This window comes from Strix uralensis, chromosome 7 (assembly GCF_047716275.1).
Source record: "Strix uralensis isolate ZFMK-TIS-50842 chromosome 7, bStrUra1, whole genome shotgun sequence".
Classification (NCBI taxonomy): Eukaryota; Metazoa; Chordata; class Aves; order Strigiformes; family Strigidae; genus Strix; species Strix uralensis.
Window position 1 is genome coordinate 27178580 of NC_133978.1, and position 13780 is coordinate 27192359.

At 40.7% G+C, this 13780-nt stretch overlaps 1 protein-coding gene across 18 annotated transcripts in view; it reads left to right on the forward strand.

The window, feature by feature from the left end:
• ARMH3 (armadillo like helical domain containing 3) overlaps window positions 1-13780 on the forward strand; it is a 132891-nt gene that overhangs the window by 20993 nt on the left and 98118 nt on the right. For 17 of the 18 annotated variants that reach the window (XR_012629699.1, XR_012629700.1, XM_074875112.1 and 14 more), the window contains 5 exons: window positions 1108-1168; window positions 2197-2243; window positions 3291-3366; window positions 5997-6090; window positions 10891-10992. Coding sequence is in view for 16 of the 18 variants with exons in the window: in XM_074875112.1 (XP_074731213.1) it covers window positions 1108-1168; window positions 2197-2243; window positions 3291-3366; window positions 5997-6090; window positions 10891-10992 (380 nt within the window). In the remaining 2 variants the exon portion in view is untranslated. The remainder of the gene's footprint in view (window positions 1-1107; window positions 1169-2196; window positions 2244-3290; window positions 3367-5996; window positions 6091-10890; window positions 10993-13780) is intronic. The other variant, XM_074875117.1, reaches the window with a different exon arrangement.

A 13780-nucleotide genomic window follows, 5' to 3' on the forward strand; every position in this document is an offset into this window, starting at 1 on the left:
TATCCAGGACTATCCACATGCCAGAAAGCATTAACTACTTCTCAAGAAAGAGCCAGAAGGCTAGCAGTAGGGGTAGCATGTTCCCAGCCTCTGCTTCATAAGCAACAGCACAAAATATATAAGCTTTCCTAAGAAGAAGCTGCTTCAGAGAAATTTGGAAACTTACAGCAATTTCACTTGAGCAACCCAAGACTTTTTTTTGTGCAGTAGGATTCTCAAAAGTATCCAGAAATATGTTTTAATTCCTTTGAAGGTCTGCTATTATAGATATGCAGATGACTTGCAAGATCAGCAAATCGTGTTAGTGTATTTAACAGAGTAAATTATGAGAGTAAAGTAGAAAAAACATCACCCACCCAACTTCCTTTGTTCTGACAAAAGCAGTCTCAGACTATGGTCTCTTTTGCTTAGCTCACTCTTTCTCCCTTCCCAAAAAGTTTAGAACTGTTTTCTTTGCATGTTGCGTTGTGTGTGATCAGATTCCTGTACAAAAGACATGATAAATGGCCATGTGAGCTTTGCTAGTCTGTCTGAATGCCAAATGAAGCAACTTACCTTAAATCTGAAGTACCCAACCTATTTGTTGACTTCACTTACTCCAGTTCCAGTCCCTTCACTTACTCCAGGAACATGATACCAGGCAGGATCAGGCCATGAACCATAATGGTCCTCCTGGTTTCTGCTGGCCATCGAGTGATTGACTGGTTGAGTCTGTAGTGGATGATGATTGAAACGAAACTATTCTGTGGTTACTGACTGTGTGTGTTCATGTGGTCCATTACTGGTTTACCAGTGCAGGACAAAATTTCCTAAATCACTTGGTCCCTTTCCTTCAGTGTTACTCCAAACTGGATGTATCCTCTATAACAGCACAAGCATTGTTCAGTCTCACATCTTTTAGCAACCCCACTTCAACTCTACACAGTTTACAGATATTTTAATACCCTTTGCATCTCTTTTTGTGAGTTCTTGAAAAGGGCTTGTGAATGTTGAAGCTTTCTTCATCCTGTATGCTTATCAGATAAAACTGTCTCATAGGGATTTAGATAAAATAATCCTAGTTCCATTTCTAACCCTGAAACTTCATCCTTATTCCTTTTTGTTCAGGCAATACAAAGATAAGGAAGAGGAACACCAGAGTGGTTTCTTCTCAGCCCTAACTAATATGGTAAGCAGTGAAGCAGTGTTTTTCTATTTTTAAAATAGGTGTCTTCATGGAAGTTCAGCAGGAGGGTGTTCCCAAACACTGTGAGTTTGGGATGTGGGTTCTGGAGGAGGAGATGCATTGATCCAATCCAAACAAAATACAACTGAAATAGCTGTGTTCTGAGGAGTGTGTTGTTGTCTGTCTGGGAAAGCTCTTTCAAAGGATGAGATATCTATTCTGGTATTGATAACTGTAATTGTTTTCCTTCATCTTTTTCATTCTAGTTGACTTTTTAAAGAAAATCACAATTACTTGTTGGACACTTTTAAACAACTTATTTTTTAAAAAAAAGTTGCCTCTCTGTTGATGTAGCCTAAAACAGAGAAGCTGAATATTCCAGTCTAGTCTGTCACTAGCTTTAGAGATCTGTTTCTTTACTGTCTCGTTTCTCAAGCCTGGACGCACAGTAGCTATGAAGTAAACTTGGATTTTGCAACAGGCAGCGTCTGCATTTTCAGAGGGGTACCCTCCAAAGGCAATTGTGAATTTCTTCCTTGTAAAGAGTATTCACTGTTCCCCTTGTTCAGTTTGGCTTTGCTTTAGTCTGAGATTTAATTGTAGTCTGAGATCTAACTGACAGGAAAACTTCCTGTAAGTAAGGATAGTTCAGTGTTGGCAGCTGTCTGTCAGGAGTGACATGGATAAAGCTGCTACCACTTTGGGACAAGCAGATAGAAATTTATCTCTGTTGTCCCGTTACAGAATCACTGACTAATCCGAGTTTGGATTCAAGATGCAGTCCTTTTTTTCCCACTTGTGGTTTGACAAGTGAAGCATTGGTCAGTGACAGTAGTGCAAAATAAAATGTGTTTGTAGATGGTCATCCTGTTTCCTATTTGTATTTTACTAGTATTAGAAAGAAAGTTGCATGTGTTCCTTGGATGAGAACACCTCTCCCAGGGCACTTCTGATTTAGTTAAATCCATGTCTTCTCTCTTGTTGCAATAGCTTTCACAATTCCTCCTATGCAATACTCTTTCTTTCCATAGGTGGGCAGCATGTTCATAGCAGATGCTGATGAGAAGATCTCCGTCCAGTAAGTGCACAGATGTTAGTTACACAATGAGTGGCAACTCACCACACAGGTCAACATGATCCGCTCTGTCACGGAGCTGTTCTAATATAACAAAGCAAACTAGAGAGACAAGTTCTCTTGTAACTAAAATGGTATCACACCCCTGCAAACAATGGATTCTCACTTACGTGAGAAGGGTGCAGCAGGAGGAGCCACAGCTGAATTGCTTGTAATAAAGTGTGTAAAAAAAGAACCCTGTGGTTTTTATGAGGCATTTTTAACATATAGACATGTTGGAGGTGGCAGATGGGAAGTGATGGCTTGTGCACTCTTGTCACCAATAAAATGGTTTCTAAATCAAGGGGGTAAGTGATAAATATGAGGGTTTGTGGTGTCTGTAGGAACCTTTGCCCTTAAAAGAGATGACTTTTAAAGGGAAAACACTGTTTGAGCAATGAGGGAGACCTTCAACAGGAGTGGAAAAAAGACTGTAGTTGAGCTTTAAAAATAGCTATTTTTATGGATTGCTAAGTACTACTAATAATTGGAAGAACAACTGGATTGCAGAGTGTAGTGGTTTAGCCCCTGCCGGGGTCTGAGACCACGCGGCCGCTGCCCCTCCCCCACAAAGGGAGTGAAATACAAAGCCCCAAGACTGAAATAAGGAAAGGTTTAATACAACAATGCAATAGCAACACAACAAACAACAGCAATAACAATAACAGTAATAGTGATAGCAATGAACAGAGTAAAATAGCTACCAAATACAGCAGTTTGAAGCACGATGTACAAAACCACGAGTGCACCGCGCTCCCGTGCCAGGAAAAATGTGACCTGCCAGGATGTGACGTCGGCATGGTATCTGAATAACCCGGCTAGAGCTCCCCCCCACTGCTGGGGAAACTTAACCCTATCCTGGTTAAACCAGGACACAGAGGCAGAGTTTTATAGAGTTGAAAAAAAAATTTTCTTTCAAATGGGCCATACTTCTGAAAAACTCTGCTCTTGGGATTCTCATCTAGTGTTAGCCCTTAACTGACTGTGCTTTTGTCTGTATCCTTCCCACAGAACAAATGAAGCAATCCTTCTGGCCCTCTATGAAGCTGTTCACTTAAACCGGAATTTCATCACAGTTCTGGCACAAGTGAGTTTCAGTGTGATGTTTGCCCATTTCTTTGCAGTGGATGTCTTTGAAATTAGAGAGTCAGAAATGGAATCGGTGAAAACATAAGTTTTCTTTTTTCCCTGCATATTTGTCATAGGTGTAGATGAGCATGAAAGATCAGAAGCAGGCCAGGGCCTGGGTTTATTATACTTTTGGGAAATGCTTCCTGCCTTGCTGAAAAATGAAAAGTTTTGAGGGCACAGCTCGTGTTGGAATGAATAATTTTTCTCAAGAGCTGCATGGAGTGCCTTCTGTGCCCCACTGATACTGCCGTTAGGGGGAGGATGGAGTGAGTGGACTGGTAGGGCTGAGATTGCTGCAGCTATCAGAGCAATTCGTGCTCTTGTTAGGTTAGGGTTGAGGGAAAGAGGTGGTTCTGGCTCCAAAGTTGGGTGAATGTCCTGTCTGGGTATATAGAGACTGCATGTTGTTGTCTGTTTGGGTATCCTTTGCTTAGGGACTAATTGACATGTGATGACTGTTGTTCCAAATACTATTTTGTGCTCAAACTTCCTTGGAGAGCTCAACCCCTTTTGCTTGGGAGACTGTCACCAGAGCGTAGCACTCCTCCTTGTGCTGTTTATGGTGAAGAAACAGCTATGGCAGCCTTCTGAGAAGCAGTGGCCTGCTCCATACCTCTGATCACAAACCTCTGGATGCTTTTCTAAGTACTGTGTGAGTTTGCAAAGGTGGTTATTGCTGGGAGACAGATAATGAGTCTGTCTGATCCAGTGATCGTGCTGTGGCTGGCTGGAAGGATAACCTGATGTGTTTAGGAAAACCTTCAGGTTTAGGCTTTTAATTTGGTTTGTAAGTACGGCTGGTAATCTGTGAGAAAAATGACATCAACAAAACAGTTAACACCTTTCCCCAGTTATTTCAGGTCCTCAGAGTCCAGCCATACATCACAGGCTAGACACTCGGCATGATGGAGGAGACCTTTGGGGACTCCTGACAGTAGTGGTGATGGAAGAGGTCTGGTAGGCAGATCTACTGCCTCTGAAGAAAGCTTCTGTTCCATGGGTGGTTAATTTGCTGAGGTTCTCTGCCTCTCTTTTCCCAGGTTATTAATTCCTACCACTTGTGAGTGATTTCTGCTTTTTCAGTTCTGTGTAATACCAACTCAGGCCTTTCTGTTGTCAAGTTATCCTTGAGGGAAAAGGGACCTTTGGCAGGAAAAAGAGCAGCTGGAGTAAAAGCCTCAAATCAAAAATAAAAAGATAAACTAGTTATTTGTGAAAGTGGTAGCTGAAGTGGCCCCTGATCAGTAGGTTTCATTGAAGTGGAGGCCTGATGTTCTTGGGTGGATTGTCTGTAATCCTTCGTCTGAGAGGGAAAGGTAGGTTGGGCTGTCCTTTTCAAAAACACCTCATGAAGGCTGATGAATGCTGTTGTCTAAGTTGGTGTCCATTGCTAGGGACGGCATGAATGACTACCTGCTGCTGTGTGGGCACATAGGAAGATACAGTTGTGTTGGTGCCTGAAGTGTCAAGGTTTTGGTATACTGACCAGTTTGTTGGTCCTCAGTTTTTGCTGCTAGGTGGCACTATTATCTCTCAACTGATGGTTAGTGTTTGGGGAAAAGAAAGGTAAACACCATAGAAAAATCTGTGGAAGCAAACCTGTTTTATGTAAGATTTTCCATGGAAAATTGTATTTTGAAGTTTAAATCAGTACCTGTAATGATTTAAAATTGTCTTTGAATTGTAGTATGTGTGTCTGTGCTTCCCATAAAATACATGCATTTATAGTTGCTCATAAAATGAGATATTCAAAGACTATGTGGAGGATATCCACTTGTGAAAAAGCCTACAGAACTAATGTCAAATCAGCAGTTCTGTCTCCCTTTCTTTTATTTTTAAATTGTGATGATATATTATGGTGGATGATACATTTATGTAAAACTTGCCCTATGAAATGGACACTTTGCTTGGCAGCCAGACTTAAAATAGCATGGCAGATTGCCTGCAGTCTCACCAGTGTGGATAGATCCGGAAGCTTACAAAGAGTAAAGTCGAAGCAGTAATTAGGCAGGCAACTATTAGCAAAGATGAAATGGAGAGAGTAACCAACTGATGGAAGCTGAGAGGATCGATAATGCTAGTGTTATTTATGTTATGCGCTCTTTTCCTGAAGTGCCTGGGCTTTACAGTGAGGGAAGTAATAAATTGCCATCATCTTTGAATATGAACAGGTGTGAGGAGAATTTTCTTTTAGAAAGAAAAAAGGGATCTTGGAGGAAGACTTCAAATGGACACCCTTGGGTTGTTTCGGGGAGAACAGGAAGCTATAACTGTAGGCTTCTGCATACCTTTTCCCATTCTACACTGGAGAAGAGCATGTTATCTGTCTGCTGGGGACAGCCACCACTTTCTGATGTATATTTATGTTTTGTGGAGTAAAGAAGTTGATGTACAGTTTAATTGTTAGATGTCCAAGGTCAGGAAGCATAGCCTGGCTTTTTGGAGGAGAGGTTGAAGTTTCTTGAGACTTCATTAGTCATGTCTATTGTGCGAGAACGTGGAACAGTACAAGTAGTGATCTGTATGACTAGTGCCTAGGGGAGGTTATTGACCTGTGTATGTCTGGGCATTTGTGTTTTCTGTTAGAGCCATCCTGAAATGGGGCTGATGACAACACCAACAAGCCCAATTCCAATGACACCTGTCACTCCACTTGGAACCACCCCGCCTTCTTCAGATGGTAAGAAATGTAATGATCTCCTGGCGAAAAACAATTAAAAACTGTAAAATAACTAGCATAGCATTTTCTTAAGATGGCAGCTAATGAGCTCTGTCTGGAGCAGATGTAACATGTTGGTCTCTTCCTGGAACGACTTGCCTTACTAAACATGAACAAGATTCTTTGACTTGAGTTTACTTCTGTTTTGCCTTGTATATTGCTCAATGAAATTATGCTGATATTCCTTCTGAAAACAGTACTGTCCCAGTATCTGCATGAAGATACACCCAGCTCATTAGTTATTCTATGCAGGCTTTTACTTATGAATATTTCTAGTGTCAGGTTCTTTGCCTGGGATTATTTGTCATTGGAACAGATTTACAGAGAATTGCAGTGGATTCCTGCTTGTCATTAATGCATTTGTCCCCAGCTTTGAATTAATTGGTATTTGAATCCAATCTGGATCTGGATTCCTCCCTCTTGTTGCCTTTTCTCTGATGGGCTTTGTAAATGACTGCTTGCCCTGAGATCTTTCTTCTAAATGAGATGTTATGTGTCCACGTAAATATGCTTTGAAATCATCTATAATAAAACCCTTTTGGTTTAAGGTACGGATAGATAGAGCCTAGTTTAAGAGAAGAAATCAAATGGCTGTTGTCATGTACTTTAATGACATACTCTAGATCTGAAGAAAGTGTTTAATGAAGGAACAGAGTCAGTTTGAATAGAGCACAGTTTGGAAGTATTTCTGGGGAAAAGCAGCCTGGGTTACTCAGTTATATCGGCTATTCAGGTCATTTGATATCCTAGTTAAGGATCATCCTCCTTGTGGATGAATTCTGTCTGGTTACCATGGATATCAAAAGCTTCAGTTAAAAAGTCTCCTATGTCTCAAGTCTCCCCATGCATATAACGTAAAACGTAGAGGGACGGGCATTTTGTGGGCTTCTGTTCAATGTGTTCATTGCAAATGTTTCCGCCCACACACCATATTATACAACTGACAGAATTTATGCTTACCTACATCTACAGCTTTGCTCGCACTCTTTTTTTTAATTTACCAAAAAACAAAAGCAAAACAAAAACTCCCTCCTGCTTTCAGCAGAGGCAGTGATCTTGTGAAGCTTGAGGCTTCTTGCCACTTGTAAGGTTACTAAGTTTAAGGAGAGGAGCTGATCTTAATGTGCAACAATTATATGGGGAAGCATTCTTTATTTCTATTTGCTGTCACCTTGCTGATCCCTACTCCCAATGATAATTTTGGTTTTTTGAGGACCTTGGCTTGGTTTAGTTTGGTGGGGCTTTAGTATTGCTGTTATTTTAAAGGTATGTCAGAATTTTCCTCATTTTCTAAGGTCTTGCAACTCAGCTGTAAAATTTGCCTATGGCTGAAAGTTAACAAGAGGCTTTTTGGCTCTGAAATGGAAAGATTGCTTTCTTCTTTTTCCTGCATTTTAAAAAAAGTGTAGTTGAGCTATTTTCAAGTTCCAGCAACGTGTAGAAATCCATCTATGGGTTTCAGGCACCTTTTTTTTATCCTGACTGGGATTAAAAAGGGGTTCATATTCTGGTTTGAAATTTCTCTGGCTGTTAGCCTGTAGAGTGAATTAAGACCTTTTAGTTTCAAAATATGTGTTTAAAAAAACAAGGTCTGTAGCATGAACCAGGATAAGCAGTGATGTGTTCTTCAGAGTGATTTCCTCTTTTTTTTTTTTTTTAAATGAGACTTTTGCTAGAAACTGTTGATCCATAATATGTAAATCAAGTGTGCCTGTCACCATAGTTATCTAAATGTCAGTTTGCTTACTGTTGTTAAATATTCATTCACTGCGTTCATTGTAACAGCTCCAGAAGGGACCCACTGGGGATATAAATACATTTTTCAGACTTTTAGCTAAATCTTTGAGCTATTCATAATATTGGGGGTGAAAAAGCTTCCAGTCTCATTGCATAGACTTCACCAACAGACTGGGCGCATTGGCAGTGTGTCAGGAGCCCCAGAGCTTCAAGACTGAATGGACTAAACTAGCTCAGGCTTGGGGATGTGCAGCCTTTAGAAGCTAAAAGCCCCATTATAATTTCTTTGATGCGAGTTGAACAGCGAGGTTACACTGATCTATTTGGCCTGTTGTTTCCAAGCACTACAATTTTGTATTCAAGGTGATTAATCCTGAGATCCATGAGAACCTCTGCTGTGCTCTGGGCCTCTCAACGAATCCTGCATTTTACCATTGGTTGTCTCCTTTATCCTTCTGTGCTGGTGCTTGCCCCAGTTCCAGGGGTAAATAAGCCTTATGTGCCTTGTTACAGGGTTCTGAGATAATGGTTGAATTATGAAAGATGTTGTTTGTTAAAGCAGACTTTTTTCTGAACCAAAATACAGTTGTGTACAAAATATAGTTGTGCACTTCCTCTCAGAGCCCTAGACCTAGCCATGCAAAAAGCAGATGTGAGTAACTCCTCACTTCTTGCAAGATCTAATCTCATCATAAATACCTTTTTCTTTCCTCAAGAGTGAGAAAAGCCTTGAGCATTCCTGAGGATAGATGGAAAAGAGATAATATAGTTCTTAAGATGTGTGTCCAAGTGGTCTGCAGATCTATTTCCAGTGCAAAGGGAGCCCTGTCTTAGGCTATCTTTATAGCTTGAGAAGAGAGAGAGCCTTCTGGCAATCGTAATTAAAGCCACCTATGACCTCCTGCATGTGAAGACCTGTGAGTTTGAGCTCCTAGGCAGCCAGAACAGTAGTGTTATTGTTATGTCAGGACAGGCATGTAGAGCTGGAAAAGATCCCCTTGACTCTCTGAATCTAGTGCCTTGTGTTTTCAGGCACATCATTATAGAATCCCTTAAATTTGTCAAACTCTGTCTTAATTTGTTAAATTTCTTTCCTAATAGTTTCTGTTGGAAGGCAGTTCCAGTATCTCGTTCCTTGGTTAGAAATCTTCAATTTTCCAACCTGCATTTTTTACCAGTTTATACCCATTTATCATGATGTTAACCTTTCTTTGGAACACAGATAATAACGTTGGGTTACTCGCCTGTGTATTTTGCTGTCTCATAAGAAGGGCACCCTGTTCCTCTGATCAACCTATTAGCCTTTCACTAAGGTTGTTCAAGACAAGGCCTCACCAGCACCTTGCGCAGGATGTTACTGTGTTCCTATCTCTGCTGGAAGTGCATTTCTGGCTGTGTTGTAGGACCACACTCTTTGGCGCCTTGTGTTGGTAGCTCCTCATCTCGTGATCTGATAGTGTACCATGGTATCACAGCGTTTCGTTTGCAGCTGATGAGCTCTCAGCTTGCCATAGAGATAAATCCCTGAATTCCCAACCTTTGGCTTGCATTGTTGAATTTAATTTTGTATTCATTGTTTGGTCCTTATTTTTATCCCTTTTTTTTATGTGCAGTCTGATATTCCTCCTCTGTGTTTACATATACCAACTTTCTGCCATTAGTAGATTCATTAGCAAGCAACTGTTTCTTGTGCCCAGGTCACTCACAAAAAAGAAAACTAAGTTGTCATCTAAGGAATTCAATAGTAACTTCTTCCCAGACTGATAATTTCTCCAGTTGTTTCTCCTTTGCCACATCTTTGTACTTTAAATTTCTGTATTGGTTCCTGCTGATCTGCTTTGCTCTTAATTTTTCATACAGAACTGTATTAAATGCCTACTGAAGTCCTCCTAGACTAGCTCCATCAGGTTTTTTTGTGGCTGTTTGTTGAGTTGATTTTGTTTTTTTTTTTTTCTCTTGTCTGAGCTAGTTTATCTTAACAATATAAGACTTATCTGGCAGGATCTGCAGGTGACTGCATGCTGCATTTTCCCCACTTATCTCTTCCCCCCCCCCCCTTCAATATTTCTCGTAAAGCTTTTCTGAATGAGGAGGCTGAGAATGGCCTTTGCGGACAGCTCATGCTCCGTAAAAATGTGATTCAGTCACACGGTAAAGGTTTGACAGCTCATAAACTCAGTGCTTGAGATGGTACATGGGGAGTGAGCAGGAGGCACGTTGTGCAGTTAGCAGAGTAATTGAGATAGCTTCTCCTAAAGTCTAAGGCAGGTGATGTCCAGTGTTAAGGTGTCAAAAGTACAGCTGGTGGTAACGAGAAATGTATCCTAGAGAAATGCCAATGAACTGCTCTTCTGCTGCAGGTATGGAAAATATGTTTCTGCTCCCTGCTGCGTTGTGATTTCTCTAGCACAAGCTATGATTGCTTCTGCTTCTTGATTTTTATAAAGCTGCTCTTTCTACCTCTCTTTTCTACTATTTTGATCATGCAGTAATTGTTACATTACCATCTTGTGTGTTGCTTCTGCAAGAGAGGCTGTTGTTGGGAGGGAAGAATGGAATTGATTTGGACCTTTTGGAATTAAAATTCCAAAATTGCTGAAACTGAGAAGAGTCTTTGCTGGGCATGTTTCTTTTACAACTGAGAGTGATGTGAATGTTAGCTATGTTGGTTGTAAGAATTAATTGGATTTTGATGAGAATATCTTGATCTTCTTAGGTTGGGAATGTTGATGAGTGCTAAAACAGCAGGCTGATCTCCCTTGGTGGGGTGAAGCGGGCAGGACAGAGAAGGATGATAGTTTGCTGGATACCACAACCTATACTTAGAGCAGGAGAAATAGTCTCTGAGGGAGTGGTCCCAATCTGCAAAACAAAATCTTTGCTGGGTGATCATGAAGGAGGAGGTCAGGTGATCCTGCAAATAAGCTGATCCTATCCCAGATCTGAGAGTCTGTGACTTGGTTCTCTGTACAGTTATCTCTTGTATTTGTGGAGGGTAAATGTGTCTTATCTGCTTTGTTCTAGTTATAAGCTCTGCAGAGCTGCCTTTGGATGCTGATGTGCAAACTAGCAACCTGCTGATAACCTTCTTGAAGTACAGCTCGATTGTGATGCAGGACACAAAAGGTAAATGAATTCTGTTGAAGCAGCTGTTGATGCAGCAAGCAGTGCTTCTTGAAGTCAGGAGGGCATAAGAACATGTCTAGTGACTCCAGAAATAGAAGTTAACTGGAGTCTCTTTAGAGGACTGAAGATTCCACCTTTTGAGAAAATGAAATGATTTCTTATTGTGAGATAAGAGTTATGAGACTAGGAGAGACCTAGTGCTGGCTGGAGAGAAGTCAAATATGGAAAAAATGTAATAATAATAATACCTAATAACCAAGCCTGAACCTATGCAGGAGCTGTGAGCATATCTGATTCCCAACTGTCTGTCAGAGAGGGGAAATCATGTACCAGAGAACTGTATTTTTAAGAACATTAGAAGCTGACACAGGAGGCAAAGCTCAGCATTAGGAGGAAATATTTCCTTTGTCCTTTAGTACTTGCTGGTTAAACAGGCAGCTCTTTAATTATAAAGAGAACAGCAGTAACTTACACTGTACTGGCAGTAATTTGCTTAGAAGATATATTTCCATATTGTGCTTTTTGTTTTTCCTGATAGTTTTGTGGGGGTTAATTTCAGCTTGCTGGAGTTGAAGTATTGCTTCATCTCCTGCTCAAGGTACCCAAGGGTGCTGTTTTGCCCAGTGGTTGTATGGGCAGGACCATAGTGTGAACATAACAAGTGATTTTTGTACCGTATTTCAGCCTATTACTGACTTTTGCTGTTAAGTTAGATACAACAACTGAACAAAAATAGGAAGATAGCTGCAGAGCTATGGTACATTGATTACTGAACTTCATGAATGCTTGGCACTGAATAAGAGCAGGCAGGAGACTTTCCTTGTACCTGCTAGCTTGCACTGAAATTGTACCTGGCTGTCTTGTTCTTGTTCAGTATGCAAGCTAGTTGAGGAAAAACTGAAGTTAGGACCAGAAGGGACTTCATGAAAATACCTAGTGCACCCCTCAAAACCAAGGCAGAATGAGGTTTAGCTGTATTTTTTCTCAGAGATGTTGCTAACAGGTTGCATGAAGACACTCTGATAGTGGAGCATCATTTTAAGACTATCCATTCCAGTGTTTAACTACCCTTATTGTGAGAAAGCTTCATGTGCTTCCTAAATTTTTTGCTGTGATTTAAATTAATCACCAGTTATCTTCTCCAAGATAGATATTGAGAATAGACTACTTATTTCTTCTTTGTGTCAGCCCTTATGTATTTGAAGTCCGCTTTCATGTTTCCTCTTGCTTTTGTCTTTAAGCTAAACCATGTCAATCTTTGCTCAGTCATTTCTTATAGATTGCACACATGACGAGGGCTTACCAGCTCTCTACTCATTCTCATTTGCTTTTCTTAGGGTCTCTCTTGCTGATCCAAGTCTCTGGTGGAACAATTTTAGGTTTTTCAGTTTAACTTCTGCACTTACTAGCCACTGTAATATGGAAAGTCTGCATAGGGCCTCAGGAACTGCCAAACTAGATTAGTTTCAGCTGCAGTGAAATCTGATAGAGGGGATTCCTTACTAAACAAGCCAGCAAGAGATGTGTTTATTCTGGTATGAGACAGGAGTTGATGTTTCTTTCTTTACTTTGGTTCTAGCTTGTAGAACATTTGAAATTTGTGTGACTGATAGACTTAATCTCCTTGCCACCATGGTAGTATGTGGCAATGAGTTCCGCTGATGGTTTAAAAAAAGCATGCCTTCCAAACCAGTGCTTACTAATTCTAGTGGGTATATTCCTGTCCTTATATTCTGATTAGGCCAAGCATGGAACAGGCTGCCCAGGGAAGTAGTTGAGTCACCATTTCTGGAGGTATTTAAGAGACATGTAGATGTGGTGCTTAGGGACATGGTTTAGTGGTGGACTTGGCAGTGCGAGGTTAATGGTTGGACTTGGTGATTTTAAAGGTCTTTTCCAATCTAAATGATTCTATGTGACACAATATAGCAACAAGAGAAGAAGAATGAATAACTAATTTATTCCATGTGTCTTGAGATGGGAGAGAACACTTAGAGGGGAGACTGGTTTGTTCCACATCCAGGACTAGACAGTTGTTTCGGTACTGTCCCAGACAGCATAATTTAATAGATTGTGTTTGCTAGATCCTCATCTTGTTTGCTCTCTTTTGTCAGTCAGAGGCAACTGCCTTGGAAGAAACAAAAACTCTGCATCATTTTTTCCTATCTATAAAACAGGGTACATACTGATATACCTCCCCATAGGAAGTGGTATGCTTTGTTCCTTTAATGAAGGATCCTGTGAAAGTATGAAGTATCTGTGTGAGTAACGGCCTGCATAGCTGCTGAAAATGGCATGATGTTCACAACACATCGGCTGAAGGCGAGTACTTGGTGCAAAACAGGAGCATGTACAGCACAATCCCCAGAGAGAAAAGTGGTAGCAGCACCTACAAAAATATACAGGGAGGTCTTGCAGTGGGAAAATAACAAGGCTCCAGTGTATCGGAGTTCTTTGAGGCCATTTCTTCTGCTTTGCTGGAGTAGAAAACTTGTCAGGTAAACATTTTAGCTGAGGTAAGGAGACATAGGAGAGACTTTTAACTCCCCCATTCCAAAATTCCTCTTCATCTTAGTGCAGCAAGATGAAATCAGCACTCTTCAGGGCACATCTTGTTAGTAAGTATCTGTCCCTCAGCAGCATAGAAAAGAAAACAAAAGAGGCATCAAACTAGACAGAACAGCTAGCTAAGACCATTCTGTCTATTTTTATAGATTACAATATACACACTAACTAGCAAAGTGTTTGTGAAAGTGACCTGCAAAGATGCAAGGAGTTTGATTGATTG